General features: G+C 34.6%; 1 protein-coding gene across 1 annotated transcript; it reads right to left on the bottom strand.

Moving 5' to 3' along the window:
- Positions 1-1,094: 1,094 nt before the first annotated feature.
- LOC125215004 (ADP-ribosylation factor GTPase-activating protein AGD5-like) lies at positions 1,095-7,515 on the bottom strand. Its single transcript, XM_048116274.1, is given in 14 exon segments — positions 1,095-1,541; positions 2,691-2,749; positions 2,845-3,087; positions 3,321-3,499; positions 3,674-3,704; positions 3,706-3,783; positions 3,785-3,826; positions 3,828-3,887; positions 4,565-4,796; positions 4,897-4,987; positions 5,075-5,129; positions 6,054-6,144; positions 6,349-6,407; positions 7,308-7,515. Coding segments are annotated over 14 exon segments (1,422 nt in total). The 5' UTR covers positions 7,359-7,515; the 3' UTR covers positions 1,095-1,390.
- Positions 7,516-20,114: the final 12,599 nt, after the last annotated feature.

Here is a 20,114-nt window from a genome sequence, read left to right as displayed (position 1 = left end):
ATGGAATATGAGTCTCACTTGTATATATTAGTTTAAATGATTTGTGAGTGAAATGTGAAACCTTTTTTACCATTTATAGTAATTATGAATCGTGACTCCTATTCGCGGACGAACTAAAATGGCAAAATGAGACCTCCTATTTGCGAACAAAGGGAGTAATTAATAAATAAACTTAAAAGGCAATTTTTATATATGGTAGTTAAAGCTAATTACTTTCTTTTTCTTCTAAATCATTTTAAATATTTTTAAATTTATGTAATTTTCTTGATTCAAATTATTTTTCACAAAAAATATATCAAATTAAAGGCAATTTTATAAGAGGATTCTAACGAAATCTCAATCGCATATGTTCTGACGACGTTCGGATGATGAACTTTGATAATTTTTTATTTCAGTTTTAGGATATGTTGATAAGCAGATTTTTATTAATAAATGCATCAAAAAATTTCAATATAATGCATGTGATCCTGGACTAGTTATGCGAGCATAATAGAAAGTATTTGTAAAATTCAGGGATATTCAAACTATAAATGAAAAGTTTAAACTGTAAATTTAAATTGCACTACCTTTGTGCTAAATAAAGATTCATGCACTTTTGATGGTAGAGGGAGTGTTCATGATGAGTAGACAGTAAGGGAAAAAAAGGAAAAGATTGTGGTGGGATAGTGTCCAGAAATGGAATATGAATGTATTAATTGTGCATACCAAAAAATATTGGAGGGTGTATATACTAGAGTTTGAGATCATAAAGTACTATCAAATCCTTTATGAGGCATTTGGTATGATAAAGTATGATTGAGTTATTTCGATTATTCAGATTTGTATCTATCATATATGTCTGTCTCTTTGTGATGTATTATAGACTGATGAAACATGACGAAAATACAAAAAAATGGAAAAAAAGGATTCTATTTGTCATGCAAGAATACGAATTATATATTCGAAATTTTGCATTCAAGGTAACTTGAACATCCTACCAACTATGTTGTTAACATCATAAGAGAAAACAAGGTTCATAGTTCTTTACACCAAATAACCCATGCCATAATCTCAGATATAATCAGAGGAGTCATCCCATCTATGGCAAAAGCATATAAAGAACAACGTAGAATGAACATCTTCTACATATACTACACTAATCGCTTTCGTCTTTTTCTTCATGATCAATAGATCAAAAGAACAAATAGTGTTCAAAACATGCTAGCAAAGAATATCACACTTTGAGCATAATTCTACTCTGATACACCTTCAAGCTCAAATCGCTTCCCTCCCCTACTATAGTTTACAACCCCCAAATACAGGAGGAAAAATAAAAACTCAAATAGCTAGAATTTCTTTGAATTACTTGTGTAGTGTGTGCTATGGAAGGTCCAAAAAGCCGTTTCCATGTTCAATGTTTTGTGAAGAACCCTTGCGTCAAAGAGGAAAAATCGTACTCTTTTCCTGATTGTGAAGAACCTGAAGAAAGTGAGGATGAATTCTGTTGGCCAGCTACGGGCATACTGCCATTACTAGATATATTATTTCCCATTGCATATGAGCTGCAACACAAGAATGGAGTTAATGGCATGATTAATTGCCTAGTTTTAATAGAACACTGAAAACAGCCATAAATACAAAAGTAACATGTTTCTATTTCCATGGCACAGAAGGAACATGTGCTTGAAAACAAAATAGAGAAGAAACTTCATGTCTCTAGAACAAGTCAAAATTTGCATTTGGTCTGCCAAATGATGTAGTATAACATGTCAATAGACTTATCATTTACTACTTTACATATTCAACTTAAGAGAATTTATTGAAGCTAATCAATTACTCCCTCCATCCCAAGATATTAGACCCACTTCTTTTGGGCACAGGAATTTAGAAGGTGTTGTTTAGTGGTGTAAGTGGAGTTGGTAGTAAAATAAATTTTTACCATAAATAGAAATGGCTCAAATATGTTGGGACACCCCAAAATGGTATACGAGTCTAATATCTTGGGACGGAGGGAGTACATCATTGCAGACAACGGAAGTTTTTTTATATCCTACAGTGGTATATATTATAGTTTCGATGATATCTCACCCAGTAGAGTAAGAGAACAGTGGATCATTTTGGGTTAAAACACATTGCATATGGCTATATCATTCTCCACCATAGTGACATATATTACACAAAAACCATGAAAACAAATTAAAGCACTAGAACTCCTATTGCTTTCTTCCCTAAAACACACTTATGTAGAAAGTATAAGATAAGTAGTTGAATTTCATCAAAAGTAAGTAAAGTTAATCGATCACTACGTCATCTTAACTAGTACGTAGAAGTACATGAAGATACATATTCCCAAGATGGATCTTCCAGCATAATTAAGTACTCCCTCTATCCCAGCTAAGATGACACATTGCTTTGCTGGTACGAGATTCTAAGAGTTATTGGTTATTAAGTTTAATTGGAGAGAGAAATGGTTGGTGTAAGTATTGAATGGAGAGAGAAGAGAGATGAATATTTTAATTGGGGAGAGAAAAAGTGGTAGGTGTATTAATTGAAGAGAGAAACTTTCCAAAAATAGAAATGTGTCGGGACAGACTAAAAAAGGAAAACGTGTCATCTTAGCTGGAACATAGGAGTAGTAAGTTAACTCTATCCAAACCAAGTTCCCAAAGAATAAGTCGACTGAATATTTCACAGAAGTTTCATGCGCATACCTAGACGTTGGGAGAGGAAAAGAATTTCCAATTGGTTGAGGTGGTCCCATGTTTCCCATCTGTCATAAGAACATAAAAATAAGAATGTAGGTAAACCATACACCCATGTATACAGCTTACAAAGATACATCACCACAAATCACTTATTTTCTACCTGCATATACTTCACTACTTCAGCTTTCTGAGCTTCTGTCATCATCATTCCAGGGAACTGGTAACCAGCATTTGGCCAACTTTGGTTGGGCAAGTTGGTACCATTAAGCCCTACTTGTGTGTTGTTAGGAGCTTTTGGCATTGCCCCAGAAGCATTTGCTGCAGCAGCCATTAAAAGTGACTGTTGTTGAGCTAGAATAGCAAGTTGTTGTTGGTGAGCAGTGAATGGAGAAACAATATTGGTCTGCAACATGACAAAGCAAAAAAGATAGGTCAAACAATGGACAGCAATAATAGCAATATGAAAGTCTAGTTTTCTCTCAGATCATCATCATAAAATTCTAGCCTTTCTTATACTTCATTTTTGAAAATTTAAGTATGAACCTTATTTTATCTTAAGGATTTTTCAGGGTTGATTGTGCCTGGAAGAAGGGTGTGTGACTAATATACATCTCAAGAATCCGGCACAAGACATACCTTCTCAAAAAGAGACATAATATCAGTTTTAACATCTTTTTGGGAATTCACTGCTGTTGAACTAGGTGCAATTGGTGGTGAATCCTTGAAAAGATCTTCAATTTTAGAAGCAGGCTGTGATTTGTTTTCATCAAGTTTTGCTGGAATGGTCTTTTCTGTTGAAGATGACACATCAGCAGCTGCAGTTACAAACAGAAACATGAACAGCAGCCAAATTGCAAAATACAAAGATGGTATGAATTTCTTCAAGGTTTGAAGCCACCCCTCCCCCCTCCTCAACCCACAAAAGATAGGAAAGAAGCAAAACATATCTGTAATCCAACAGCAAAACATGCAAGATAGTTCAGACATACATTGAAATCCTGCCCACGTATTATCATCCCCTGGAAGCTCCAGTAGTATTTTCACCAGAACCATCCATAGAAAGCATGTCGAAAAGATCAGTTGCATAATCAACTTTTGGGAGGAGAGATCTTCTCTTCAACCTGCTTTGAAGGTTCAGCAGGTCAGAGCTGTCTCTACTTTCTGAACCACTTGCTCAGTAACTGCAGCTGGAGCTGGAGCTACCTATTGTCAGAAAGGCAAATAAGGACCCTTATCATGATATCATACATATTAAAGGGTGTAAATAAAAGATACTCCCTCCGCCCGCGAATAGGAGTCCCATTTTTCCATTTTAGTTCGTCCGCAAATAGGAGTCCCGGTTCACTTTTACCATAAATGGTAATAGGGTCCCACTAACTCATTCCACTCACATTTCATTTAAAACTAATATATACAAGTGGGACCCCTATTCCACTAACTTTTTCCCACACACTTTTCTTAACATTTCTTAAAACCCGTGCCGCCAAGAAATGGGACTCCTAATGGCAGACGGAGAGAGTATACTTTATGCACAAGCACAATAAAAAATATTAACGGAGTCGATGAAAATAGTGGCATCAGCTTGAAAGACATAATTTGTAGGGGATCAAAATTTCATTGCTTGTCCCAATATTAGACATAGCTAGAAACAAGATGACTAGTTGTTTTCTTCGATACCAGGAAGGTCAGAAACCTTATCCGTTCTATCATCACATATAAGCGTAGGAAGCTACATTGCTCAACCACGAATATTTTTGCTTGAGTAATCATATTGGTGAACTTCATTACAGAAACAATGAAAAACATTCCTAGAGAACTCGTCAACCCATTAGGAAGAAACTATATATAAAAATAAAACAAATGTACGCCAGAAGACATACTTGTTCTGCAGCTTTAGGAGGCACAGGCACACTCATCCTGGCAGCAGGAATGTTTTGTCTTGTACTAGGTGCTGGAACATTCTTCCTCTCAGAAGAATTCCCGGAACTGCTGGAACGTCCGTTCCCACTTCTATCACTAGGCCGTTGCAACTGTACAGAAACTTTTTCTTCAGTTCTCCTAGGAGGTGACTTTAGATTCCCATCCTTGGGTACCCATCTCTTCTCTTCATACCTTAATCGATTATAGCAGAAAAGACGCATAATCAGCTTGTGGACCCAGATATATGCAATACTGTGCTTAATGAAATATCTTCAGAATAAGAAACCCATACTTTGCACGAATGAAATTCTCAATCCCAACTCTATCGTAATTCGGGGGAAGCTCTGCCTCCCAGTAACTGTTTGCCTTTTCATTTCCCATGGCTACATTCACGATGGAAGAACAATTTTAGACATTGCTTACAAAATATAAAAAAAATCACCAAAGAGATACAGGTGTTGAATTCTTACAGTGGATAAATGCAACTTGTTCAGGAAGCCATGTGTCAAGTGTAGCCGATCTCACCTACAGAAAGGCCAACACAAACAATTAAACCACAAGTAGCAATCGATATCCATTACAACTCAAAAATAAGAGAAAGTATATTGGTCATATTAAAGAAAATTTTGTTATTACTTCCATGAATTGAAGAAAAAGATCCAAAAACATCAACCAGAAAAGTCAGGACTGCTAGGTAACCAAAACCTAGAAAATTTTGCTGTGTAGAAACATGCATGTAAAGGGCTAATCATTAATGCAACTGTAAGGAAAACACTAATTTAAATTAATGAGCCTGCAAAATATAATAAAAATGATTTCAAAATTCAAGGAAATAAAAACAAAGAATAAAAGTCCACATTATCATATAGTATATGAAACAATTAACATGTCTTCTAACTACAAAATACAAGTCTAGAGCAATAAGTCGGTCTTTGCCAACAGAAAATATTTAAAAATCCCAAATCCTTGCATATTCCACAATTGCATAATGCAGTAATTGTTTTCTATTCAGCCTTTAATTCCATTCTTGGGTATGTGCAAATTTATCAGTCCACAGACCACTAGAACTACGACAATGCAAATGATCTTCTTTCTATGCACAAAAACCTCTGGTGTTTAACAATACATAAAAATAAGAGAACCAGTTGAGTGAAAAGCACTCTAAAATACATGGCATTAACTATCACAGATATCCAAATATTTTTGGTTATTTTACCTAAAAACCACTATATAGATATGTTTAGAAAATATGACATTTTGCTTTAATCGATTCATGATTGTGAAGTGCAACTTTAAATAAACACAAAATTCAAATAATCTCATGGAGTGCTTAAAATCCTGTGCTGATAACAAAAAAAAGAGCAATCTATAGCTGAAATCATCAAGAAATGAAATAGATATTGCAATTATTGATGGGTAAACTACGAAGGGGAAAACCATGTATGTCACCTTTGATATGTGGACCCCAAGACTTCTGTGGATTCCAGAGCATTGCATGCATATAAATATGCCTAAGTTCACACTAGCCCATCGAGGACCTCTGTATTAAAAAAAATGAAAAAAAAAAAATTAACTAACTAAGAACAAAAGAATAAAAGAAGCCAATGATATGAAATTTTTATTATTTATGAAAAAATAAACTTTCCTATCCACAAAATGGAATAAGATGCACAATATCTCTAAACAACCTGTTTCCTTTTATTTCCAATAGTTAGTTGATAAAAAAATACGTGTATATTCTTACTTGCATTTGCAATCAGCACACTCCCTATTTTCGGGTAACTTAAGAAGTCCTTCCAAAATCTGATAGCACAGAGATAGTTGATGTCAGCCCACAGGAGGACAACAATAGAAGTGGCAAGGAAACACAGAATCCATCAGCTTTGGGGGAACAGACTTCTAATGAAGTCAAATATAGTTAATAAACGATTTGAGCATGGCATAAATAATAAAAGGCAACCCAGAAACCCAAAAAATAAATCCCTTTTGAAGCATAGGTAATGAAAAGCCCTTCTAAAAGGTTTATACGACAAGGCTGCAATGCATTACTGCACAATTTGTGAGAATTCTGTATCTCCTGCAACATCCGGATCTAAATTGTTGTCAATATAGTAATTTTAGTTTTCATAATTCCATCTGACTATTTACATCATACAAAAACTTTATTAGAAAAAATCATAGGAAATAACTTTCAGAAACAATAGAATCTGCAACCAAATTGACTTAAAACCATTACAAATTGATCAAATATTGTTCGCTCAAAACTAAAATAATATAGATTACGTAACTAGTTATCAAGCAATGAATCGCATGATTCAGGTAAACAAGGCAGAAGACAAGCACAATCTTAGTCATCAGCAACCAGCCTCCAAGCGGCATACGTCGCAAGCTAAAACAATCCAAATACACATAAAAGCTAGATCAAGATGAAAAGAAATGCATCTCTAAACTAACATCTACAAAAATAAACCGAATCAAACACAAAACAGTATTTAATCGGGTAAATACATCTGAAACAAAATAACTAACGACAGCTCCTTAGCAACGCGTATATCTAATCAATCATAGCGTAAAAACGCCGATTCAATCACCTAAAAACGCTAAATTGCAAATAACAGTAGGACAAATCCAGATTAGCAGAAATTTAAGATCAAAACGAAAACAGGAAACATTAAAATATAAAATCGAGAAACAAAATCGGACCTTCCTATGCTTGGCATTAAGCTCCTTGGAAACGCCGGCCTTCTCATTCATGGTGAAAATTGTCAATCCGCGCAGAGGAGAAGGAGAAGAAGGGCGGAGAGGCTAAAAGTGAAGGGCGGCGATGCGTTTCCTCTCCCTCTTCGACCGTCGGATTAGATGAGCGGAATATTGAATTATTGAATGAGAACCAATCGGAGAAAATTGGCACCGGCGTTAGGTGCGTTCGTTTCTCAATTTATTTATTTTCATTTTCTTTTTGTGTGTAAATCTTTTATGAATGTAACGCGTCCCGGTAATGAAAGGTCCAACTAATCCCCTTCCATCATTTGCTAATTGCATTCATTTTTACTACGAAACATACCTGTTTAACTAGGTTTGATTCACTTTTACATATCTGTTTAACTATGTTTGATTCACTTTTAATTATCAGATAAGTTACTCCTTATGTCTCTACGAATATACACTTTAAATTTAAATTTGATTTGAATTTTAATTAAAAATTAGTAAAGTAACAAATAAGCAAAGAGAAAAAAAAAAGTAAATAAAGTACTGTTAGTAGAGAATGAGTTCGGCTTCATAAAGAGAAAAAAGTTTTAAAAGCATATTCTTATTGGACGGGGGAGTAGTTTTCAAACCTCCAAAATTACGTTTTTTCAAGTTGAAGAACATTTACAACATGAGGCCACTCCCAAGCTAGGACTCTCGTCAGGTCATCATCCTCCTCCATTTCTATTCCAGATTATAACTCATATCTGTATACCCTCTCCCATCATCATTATAGGTCATCATCCCCCTCCATCTTCCATACTCCCAAGCTAGGACTCACATATCCTGCAAAGAAAAAACAAGCCAAGTGCAGTGACTAAAAAAACAAGAACTGCAGTGATAAAAAAAACAAGCCATATTCAAATAAATTTTACTATGCCATCCTTGTGTGTTAGGACACGTAGTAGATCATCCCTGACCTCTCCACGTGTAGATAAGTACCACCCAAGTGCAGTGAGGAAACTCCAAAAAGGTTCTTCTTTAAATCCCAAAATGTCAAGTTCTTTGAGCCCAAATAAATCAGTTCTGTCCTGTGAGTGAAAGTTGAAAGTTGGAGGTTCATCTTCATACGCTATATGGATATACAGGAAAACATTCTCCGGCATTCTAAACTTCTCCAACATATGCTTCAACTGGAAGAACCAGACGTTTGTAGGCTCATTGCATGTGACATCTAGGGTGCAGTATGCCTAGATCCTGTCTCGAAGTGATCAAAGTATGATATGTGGGTTGATAGACAGTTAAAGTGACGAATATTCGGAATATCAAACTTCGCCTCAATGACCCTCTGATAAGGCTAATTTCATGCATTGGTTATAGGGATAAATTTGGTGATTTTCTGGGTCTAACAAAGTTTTATAAGCCAGGTGTGTAGAGAAATCGCCAGCCCCAGGAAGAAGACAAAGATAGCTTGGAAGAAGAAGTTGGCGGGAAGAGTGAGCGGAAGAATGAGGAGTTATTAGATTGAGGAGCATCTGATTGAAGGGCAAAATGGGAATCACAGGAACAGTCTAGAAGCTCTGTCCACTATAAATAAGAGCAGACGATCAACATGAAGATATCTCTCTTTTCATTTCGGCTCTTAGCTTAGTTTTTCCACTTTTCTCTACACACACTTAAGGGGAATCATTCTGGGGAGTGCACTTTCGGATCTAGTTGTGGTGTAACATCGTCTCTACGGAGGCGAAGATACAATCCTTACTGCTTTTCGCTTTACATTCCGTATTTCCCCGAGTTTTCGCTGTTCGAAGCTCAGTTATGCTTTGTTATTACTTCGCTAGACACTTCGCATTTTGCTGTGGATATTTCTATTTTGGTTTTGGTTATGATATTGTCCTTTTATTTGTTTGCTTTGGTGAATATTGTTGGTTGATTTGAGTTTGGAGTTTGAATTGCTTGGAGATTGTGGTTGATCGGTTGAATCTAGTTGAATCTGTGAAGATCGGAGATGGAAATGGTGTTTTATTGTTGTGGATGGCTTGGATCCGGAGTGGATGAAGCATTTGACATATAGATCTGTTCGTGTTTGCATGGTTATGATGTTTTGAATTCTATTTACTTGCTTGCCTTGTCTAGTAGTCATGGATGTGTGTTAGTTTTAGTCGTTCTTGGTGTCCATCGGTTTAATTTCGTCAGCCCTGTTTCGATCTTTTGCTTTGTTTTTCATCGGTTGTTTCGTGATAAAAATTAGAGAAGATGATGTCGTTGTTAGTTAGTCCATAGGTTAGTTAATTTGCAGCTTTTTCAGTCATACTATGCCGTTTTGGGAAATGGTCCCCACGTTTCGCTTTTCGTCTGTCTAGGCTAGCTCAGGAAGTCGTTTACCTAGTCAAGTAGTCTTTTCAATTACTTTTAGTCATTATGCATGTCCCTGCCTAGATCTAGTTGTTAGAGTAGAATATTTCATTTACCCAGTCTAGGAATTAAAGCTCAACCCCAAAATATGCGTGGCAGCAGCCAAAAATAGCTTCCAGGTCTTTGAACATGTTTTCTTACACATTTGTATCTGTGGATTCGATCCCTGCTTCCCTGTACTAATCTTTTTAGCTATAGCGGGTTGAGGGTTTTGAAGGGCGAATGAAGTGATTGTGTGCCCAACGACAGGTTACCCAAGATTCTCTGAGTTCCTAGACCCGGTGTCTAGTGGATTCTCTGTGGATGAGAAGTTTTTTAGCCCAAATAAATCAGTTCTGTCTTGAGAGTGAAAGTTGAAAGCTGGCGGTTCATCTTCATACGCTATATGGATATGCAGGAAAACATTCACTGGCGCTCTAAACTTCTTCAACATATGCTTCAACTGGAAGAACCAGGCGTTTGTAGGCTCATTGCATGTGACATCTAGGGTGCAGTCCCACTGCCTACCAGATCCTGTCTCGAAGTGATCAAAGTGTGTTATGTGGGTTGATAGACAGTTAAATTGACAGATATTTGGAACATCAAACTTCATCTCAGAACATCATACGAGTGTAGAGTTACAGATTCCATTGAACTGCTCTTGGTATTTAGACCACTCCAATCAAAATTGTCGTTAATGTCATATACCTCGAGCACCTTCAACCTAGGAAATGCTGGCCATACTACGTTCCTAACCATATTGTCCCCATGGTCTACTCCTATCAGCTCTAAGGATTGCACGTTTATTGTCCCCAAGGTCTACTCCTATTCACTGCACTTGGCTTAATTTTTCTTTGTAAATCTTTTATGACTGTAATGATTAAATAGGGTATGGAAGATCTAACTAATCCCTTCTATCATTTTCTAATTGAATTCATTTTTACTACGAATCCATCAATCAACATATCTTACTTTATTTTTATTAGGTTTGATTCACTTTTAATTATCCGATAAATTCATAATGTTACTGCATTGACTCTAAAGAATATGCACTTTGAATTTGACATTACTTTTAATGCAAAATTAATAAAGTAATTGTAATATCCCAAAAATGACCCTAGACGAAAAATGTTTTTCTAATAATAATATTAAAAACAATTACTACCACTATGTACTAAATGAGGTTGAGAATGTGTTGCTACATGGGGAATAATATAGATATTAATGTGACATGTTTATTTATTTTTAATAGAAGTACTTAAATATTTGTTTCTCATTTTGATAGTGGGCGCGAGATATAAATAAAACTGGAGAAGTAATTTTCAATGCTTTGTCTATGTAGAATAATCTAGAGAATGGTTAAATAAATGTACTAAACTAGATAATGACATTTGTCCACTCTTACCTTGAAAGGAGTTCATATAGGTAAAGAATAAAAAGATGTTGCTAAAGAATTCTAGAAATAAATTTAGCAAAATAAAGATCCTTCTATTTCCTCATTTTGGAGGACTCTTGGTTCTTCTTTCTCCCAAGATAAGAACATTTTTCAAATAATTTGTAGGCCATGTTTTCAAAGAGAATTAAATACAAGATCATGTCTTTGGGAGTAAAGATAAGTAGGGGTGTTACAAGTTTGGTATCAGAGCTAAAGGTATAAGCGGTTCAGGGAAGAACAAAGTCGTAGTTATGCACCTGAACTCGTCTAATCTTGTGAAATAAGGTAAAAATCTTCTTCTCTAATTAGTACGGAGTATTATTTATGTCTTCTAAGCGTATAGTAATTGTTAAATATATAGGAGTTTCAACTTGGATTGAGAGCGGGTCAAAGGTCGAAACTTTTCGTTTTCTTGATTCTTAATGGGTCTGTTCTTTTTTTTTTTTTAATTTGATGTGGGAGAAATAAAAATATATATATGAGACGCTGGAAAAAACTTTGGCAAATGGTTGAATGAGTTTCTCTTTTAGAAGCATGATGATTTTATGTTTTTTTAATCGATTGATGGAATTATGTTTGTATTAGAAGATTAATCATGAATTAAGGAAGAAATCACATCTTGAGAAGAAAGCGTTGAGTTGAACGAAAGCCTAAAGTTTAGAATGTAAGATTTTACTTCGTATACTTGTTTATGATTTGAAATTTTGAGTAATGGTGGAGAATGAGTTGGAAATTAAATTTGTAGGTTGAGTTAAAGAATATTTCTTGACAAAAGAATCAATATGGGATAAGATCATAAGAATGATGTAGAATATAATATAGTAATCACACTCTTTAACATTATACAGAAATGATAGAAAACTTGGTCATTTATTTTGATGAAAATTTTGATCACATTGATGAATCTAAGGCATAATATAATTTTGTTAGAACTGATTATAAATTGATCAACCTCGCAACCGAGTTAGAATACATGTTTTGCTGATAATTGAAGTTATGATAAATAGAAGGAGAACTATGGATTATACAAATATGGAATTTATTTGCATAATTAGTTTAGAATGTGAATCTGGAACCAGAATAAATGTTGAGCTTTGTAAAAAGTGATTTTATATATAGTGGAGACAAAGGTTATCAAAGTACGAGACATATCTTTTTATATGTGACTGATATAGTGATTGTGCAGATTCAGTGACTCCATATAAATCAAATTTCGGTAGCATATACTAATCACTTAAAAAACTTGTTCCGTTATCCAAAATAATGTGTGATTTTTATGATGTTATGTTCTCTTATGTGTGATATATTTGATTATGTGTTAAAAATATGCTTAATAAATTATACGCATATGGTATTTTATGATTTGAGTGAAATTAATGGGCGATAATTGCTTGAATTTAATTCTAGTTGACAATAATATGAAAGTGGATATGTTGTGATCTGGAGTAGGACACTCTGCGTTGATATTTAATTTTCTTATTTAAGTTAATTATAATGTTTATATGCTTATTGATGTACTTAGTGCTAATAATATGATTTGGTATGAGCATTATTTGTTAAATATGAAATAGGGTAATCGATATAACTTTCTAAGTTGAAGCACAATTTGTTTTGGTTGATATATGTAAAATAGATTTTGATTTTATATGCAAGACAATTTATGGTTTAAATTGTAGGATCACGGTAAACCATGTAGTATAATCGCTATGAATATGATGATTAAGTGGATAACAAATGAATGTAATCGTTTATGTCTTGTACCATGTGCTTAGTTGATATCATTGGGTATAGTTGTTATATTATATGGTATGATGGAAGGAAATATTATGACTATATACGGTGTGATGGGAGGAAATACTAACTGTCATATAGTCTGACGGGGAAAAGTGATATGTTATGTATGTGTGATGGGAGGAAATGCTAAATAATATATGATGTGATGGATGTAAATTACAATGTGATACATGGTGTGATGGATGGAAAATACAATGTGACACATGGTGTGAGGGGTGAAAATACTATGTGATACTATATGGTGTGATGGGATGAAAAATGTTATGTGATGTACATGGTGTGGTGGAAGGAATGCGATGTTATATATGGTGTAGTAAGGAGAATAATATTTTCTCTTCGGAGCGTCTGATACGATTTGCTCTATAGAGCATCTGATCTAATTAGCTCTACGGAGCGTCTGATATGATTTCCTCTTCGTAAGGGTCTGATGCGATTTGTTCTATGGAGCACTTAATCTGATTATCTCTTTGGAGTGTCTGATAAGATTGGTTTTTCTGAGCGTTTAATATATTGGTTGACTGCATTGTAAAAGGGGTGGTCTGTGTGGCATCCTCTCGAGGGTAATAGTCCAGCATGTATTTGTTGAAATTGCACCTAATCAAGTATACGATGTGGATTGACTACTATGTGTTATAGTTGGTAGCTATATGATGTGATTTGGTAGTTAGACCATCTCCAACAGTATTGCAAAACCTAAAATGCAGTAGAATATTACCTCCAACAGTACTGCAAAACCAATCCTATTATAGGTTTTTGAAGAAAAAGTACCTATCTTTAGATTTGCTCTAAAAGTATACCAAAAACACTTTTCATATTTTGAGTTATTGCATTCAAGTCCAAATCAATTCATATTTATCAAAATAGAAGAAGTGAAGGAAGAGAAATTAAAATTTCAGAGAATGATAAACTTACAAAGAGAAGCAGCAGCGGCACGGAGAAGATGATGTGATAATAACCTAATTTAATCTTATTAATATTTGATAGTTATTAAATAGTGGGCTGACCCATATTAGTATTATATTATTCAACATAATTGGAAAAAAAATTATTTATTACGGAGTTAACAAAGAGCTGTTCCAATATAGAGAAACAAAAAATAGTTACTTTATTCAAATTTATTCAAAATTGCCGTTACTTTATGCAATCAAATATAACAAAAAATAGTTAAACATTAGTAATTAAGGGGTGCGTTATGTTGCTAACTATTTAAGTTGCTAACTCTGCTAACTCATCAATACAATGTATTAAATATGTCAACACGGTGGCATCAAAATGTCAACCCATAATATCAACACATTATATTGAAGTTCAACAAAATTATGTGTTGACATTTTAATGTCATCGTGTTCACATTTTTAATACAATGCATTGATGAGTTAACAAGTTAGCAACTTAAGAAAGTTAGCAATTGATCACACCCCTAGTAATTAATATGTGTACATAATATGGAAAGTCTAAAATAGGGAAACATAATTTTATGTGGGAACAATATGTGAAATTCGAACATTGAGTTTTAGTTATTTTATGTGTACGTCGTAGTATGTTTTATGTACTTATGGTATTTTTCTGAATTTTAATTTTGAGTTTTAGTTATTTTATGTGTATATTGTAATATTTTTTTATAGTATTTTTATTGTATTTAAATTTTCTAATTTTCTAATTTATTATTTAATAAATAATAGAATTCATATTTAGTTATATTAATTAATAAAACTTATACTATATCATTTAATTTAATTTAATTTAATTTAAGATATTGACAAAGTGTCATGGGGTTGGTGTGTAATTTAGATAAAATATATAGGTATGATTGAAAAGTATAAAAAGTTAGTGGATGAAGAATATTCTTTTGGGTTTGAGTTTAGTGTAAATGGTTGGAGCAAAATCAATATTTAGTGTGACATTTATACTAAAATGAGTTTGAGTATAATGTAATGGTTGGAGATTGCCCTTTTATTGTGTAATTTGGTTGATATATAATATGTGTGCACGTGAAATTATGAGATCTAGGTTGAGAAAGATATATGTTACATGAGTTGGTGTGATATTGTATGATTATATGTGCAGGTGAAGGTAATTTGATCCCAGGTTGAAATATTAAATTATGGAATCCTATGTGAAAGGTGAATTGTGTGATTAGTGATTTGACATATATGCTTTTGCAATAGGTACTTTGATTAATAATTCCTATGAGATGATTATTCACCCTATATGGGTTGGTGACATTAATATGGGTTATTCCTATGAGATGATTATTCACCCTATATGGGTTGGTGACATTAATATGGGTTATCGGTAACCCTGTGTGGGTTAGTGGCACCATCGTATGGATTGTTGTTGATGGATATAGTTATTTGTTGAGACCATATATAGAGTTATAATTGTTAAAGGGGATAAAAATTGTTGATTATATTGTGGTTATCGATGTTAAATTTTATGCTAAGTTGTTGATACTAGAAATAACTATTGATGCTACTATAGAATATTTGTCAATATTACTCGAAAATAGTTAATGCTATGTGCAGTGACATAAAATTGAAATATGAGTTTTTAGGATTGTTATGGATCGAATTAAAATATTAAAATTATACTTAGTGATTGACGAATGGTTTTTAACCAATTTAAATATTGATTTTGACATCATATGATTTTGATAATATTGATTTTAATAGCATATGGTTTCGATTGCATGTGAGAATGAATTTTAACTCGTGAAACTTTATGGTATTGAAATTGTGGCATCTCCTATTCTGGGACGATTTAGGGGACATTTGTCAAAATGAAGATACACTACACAAATATATGTGGAATTAATAGAATGTCATATGAAAATAAGATGCCTTTAGGCTAATTGAATCGATAAAATTCGAGGACAAAATTCTCCTAGGGGGGGTTGAATTGTAACATTCCAAAAATGACCCTAGGTGAAAAATGTTTTTCTAATAATAATATTAAAAACAATTACTACCTCTATGCACTAAATGTGTGTTGCTACATGGGGAGTAATATAGATATTAATGTGACATGTTTATTTATTTCTATTGGAAGTACTTAAATATTTATTTTTCAATTTTGATAGTGGGCGTGAGATCTAAATAAAACTGGAGAATTGATTTTCAATGCTTTGTCTATGTAGAATAATCAAGAGAATGATTAAATAAATGTACTAAACTAGATAATCACATTTGTCCACTCTTACCTTGAAAGGAATTCATATATGAAAAGAATAAAAAAATGTTGCTAAAGAATTCTAGAAATAAATTTAGCAAAATAAAGAGCCTTCTATTTTCTCATTTTGGGGGACTCTCGGTTCCTCTTTCTCCCAAGATAAGAATATTTTCCAAATAATTTGCAGGCCATGTTTTCAAAGAGAATTAAATACAAGATCATGTCTTTGGGAGTAAAGTTAAGAAGGGGTGTTACAGTAATAGAGAGGTAAAGAGAAAAAGTAAATAAAGTACTGTTAGTGGAGAATGAGTTCCGCCTCATAAAGAGAAAATAGTTTCAAAATTAGAAGGTTCATATTCTTGTGGGATGGAATAAGAGCATATTCTTATTGGACAGGGGAGTGACTCAACTTTATTTTACCCAAATAATACCCGCAAGTGTACGGGGCTATCGTAGCAAACAACAAGCAAGAGTATATCGTATCCCACAGAGACAATTAAGTGTAAACCTAAGTACCACGAACCAATTTCAACTACTATCCAGACGATCGAGAAGTTTGGTTTTAAACTAACAACTACTAAAAACATATAAAAACAGAGATTAAAATAAAACACTTAAACAAGAGAACAAAGAAACAAGTTGCAGATAAAGATGAAGAAATATGCAGAATTCAAGGATCCGATGCACAACTCATAGCCTAACCCAATTGAAATCGATTTACCATTTAAAGTCTCCAGAATTGTTGAATCAATCACAAATATAGATTAAACCCCCTCCCGAGGTGAGAAATCCGTAGATTAGGTGTAATAATTGAAGTCCCCTTCTAATTCTTAGACCTAACTCCTAATAGTTCGATTAGATTAAAGATCCCACTCAAAACCTCAACTCTCCCGAGTTTTATTGAATTAAGGTGTGAATAATTCTTCTTTCAAGGTTAAATATTTCATCTCCCGATTAGTCTAAGAAACCCTACACTACCAATTGGTGATCAAGCAATTGACAGGAAAAAGCACAAGAATAATTCAAACAATTGCAAGAGCAAGATAAAAACGAAGTCAATTGGATTAAAACTATAAATCAATGCATCTTCACCAAGAATTCTACATAAAAGATGTTTAGCTACTCATGTTCATGGTAGAAAACAAAAAGAAACTAAGCAAAACAATGGAAATCATGATCCGAATTGCAATTGGTGGAAGAATTGAAGCTTGAATCTTCAATCTTCTTCCAAGAGTTCTTCACAAAGAGAGAGATGTGTTTTGTCGCTTGTCGAGAATGACTAGAATTGACCTAATTCTTCCTTCTTATTCCCCTCTTCAAAAATAGCGTTTCTGCTTTGAAAAACGTCAGATTGACGGACCCGGCCGGGTGGAATTAATCCACTGGAAATTCACCCGGCCGGGTGGGACTTCTTTGGTACTCTCTGGAATCTCGCAGGCATAATTGCGCCACCCGGCCGGGTGGAATTATAGGGTAATAATTCACCCGGCCGGGTGAGATTTTCTGGACAGCGCAGTGTTCGTATAACGGCCATAACTTTTTCTACCGAACTCCGATTGAGGCGTGCGAGATACCCACGCGAAGCTCTTTCGAAGACGAAGAGATTGGTATGCATTAGGGGCTGATTGGACTTCAAAATCTCCCGTAAATATTGTCTCAAACCAAGGCTGCTGCACATCCACATATTTTGTACCTTTTTCTACACATTCTTAACAAAATGGTCAACTGATGCACTTTTTATTTGCATAGCAAAAGGTTAGTACCGGGTATCGAACACGGGGAAGATGTACACAAAGTGTCTATCTTCTACTAGAACTCAATTACTATCTGGAGAAACAAGAATTTTTTGTAACTTTTTGAAAACAGTAAATATTAAAAACAGTAAACAACTAAAAACAAGCAAATCACGGAGAGAAAAGTATAGAGATAAGGGGAATTCCAGGGATGTGCTTTCACTTTTATGGTTATACAAATTCCAAACTACAATACCCTAGCACAGTTAATACTTTGAAAGGACGAGTCACCTAGCTTATGCTCATGCGATACAAACGTTGATTACTAACATTAGGGTTGTCAATCCTAACACGTAACTCCAAAAAGCTCCTAAGACCCTTGAAAAGTCCTCACTCTCAATTAACAGTGCCGTTTTAAAGGAAGCTAACTGTAGTGTCTACTAAGTGGATCTAACTCGCTAGAACTCTGTCACAGTTATGAAGCAAGTTGTATTGAATCATACATAATTGTGTCACTCAATTATGAAGCATCATGATTAACTTAGGGAAGAAACAAAGTAAAAACAAAACGGATATTAAATAGAAAACGGAATTGTATAACCAAAGTTGCTACTAACACATCCCTAGAATCCTATGAGTTTAGTTACACATGACTGAATAAACTAAAAACATAGATTGAAGGGAAAGCAATTTGAACATAAAACTAAAGCAAATAAAACCCGTAGGTTGAATCCTTGTCGTTCTTGATGTTCTTGAAATCCTTCTTCAACTCCTTGCACAATTGAAGTACTCTAGCTTTTGATCTCTATGAATGTGTTCTTGTTGTGTGTCGGAAAAAAAAACTCTCTTTTGATGAAGCTTGAGGTCCTATTTATAGGGGAAGATTATTCCTCATCATAGAAGGAAAAGATCTTCAAAATTTGGTAAATCTTGGAGCAAATCTAGGGCTGGTCGGATTCGCCGCCTTTCTCCGGCGGGCCGCCGCACCTTGGCCGGCGGTCGCCGCGTTGGAGTCCAGAGACTCTGACCCTTCGGTGGCGGACCGCCACATGTCCTCCGGCGGTCGCCGGGCGAGACTCTTCTCCTAGCGTAAATTTCCGAGGCGGGCCGCCACATAGCTCTGACCGCCGGGCGCCGGCGGTCGCCGTACAACTTCGCGGCGGTCGCCGGTCGCCGTCTGACTCCAGATTTCCAGACTATGCGTTTTTACTCCCCTTTTCGGCTCAAATATGCACATTTCTCACAAAACACGTCAAAATACCAAAATGTATAGAATATGCAAATAATGGACATGTAGAGTGATTTTGATAACAAAAACGGACCAAATAATGGCCTTAAAACAGTGCAAAATCCGGGCGTATCAACTCCCCCAAACTTACATTTTTGTTTGTCCTCGAACAAAACACTAAAGACACAAGAATAGACGCACGGAATGCACAAGGACTAGACGTCATAATTGCCTCAAAAGATGAAAGAATAGATTAAGCATGGATTAACACAATCAAATCAAGCAAGGCTTAATAGTGCACTTTCATTACTAACTCGTGGAACACCTTGAATTCAAGCACTCACATGTGGCAAACTTCCAAAGATGGGAAGTGTTCTTTCTCTCACTCTCAAAGTGTATAAAGGTAAAGTGTAAATCACTCAAATCATGCATCATGCAAAGTTTACCATAGGCTTGCTCAAAGTCTAATCCCTCCTCTACTCAATGTGATTAAGCATCAAAAGTCCGAAAGGTCTTTCTTTTCGGTTGTAACGTAGGCTCTTTGGTAGGTGAGGAATATTTGGCTAAAAAGTGACTCAAATATAAAAATATCCCAAGTAGAGTTAAGATGACTTTTTTTTCTAAGATCAAGCACATATTTGGAATTTTTCTCAATTTCACAACTTGTACTTTCTTAATATTAAGCACACTACTTTTTATACTTTCCTCCTTATCTCTCCAATTCCTTTACAAAAGAAGATAACAAAAACTATACTAACCCAAGGAATTGTCCCCCCATTTATTTTGGCTTCCAAAGAAAAGGCTTAAAGGCTCAAAATTGGCTCCAAAGGAAAAAATTGAGAGGGTCGAAAATTTTGGATATAAAAGTAGCTAAGAAAAGACGGCCTAACATCCTCCTAAATCAACTTAAACACTATGTAAACTTAGGCAGACTAGGAGCAAGTTCTAGAAACATATACATGCATACAGATAAATATAATATCATTGGCAACTCGGTCTAATGTGTCCCTAAGCATGCGTGTTTCTAAGTTCTTCATGTTATGTTCATGACATGGATTCAAGAAAACATT

The sequence above is a fragment of the Salvia hispanica genome, chromosome 3 (assembly GCF_023119035.1).
Source record: "Salvia hispanica cultivar TCC Black 2014 chromosome 3, UniMelb_Shisp_WGS_1.0, whole genome shotgun sequence".
In the NCBI taxonomy this organism is placed as follows: Eukaryota; Viridiplantae; Streptophyta; class Magnoliopsida; order Lamiales; family Lamiaceae; genus Salvia; species Salvia hispanica.
This window is presented reverse-complemented; position numbering and strand designations above follow the sequence as displayed.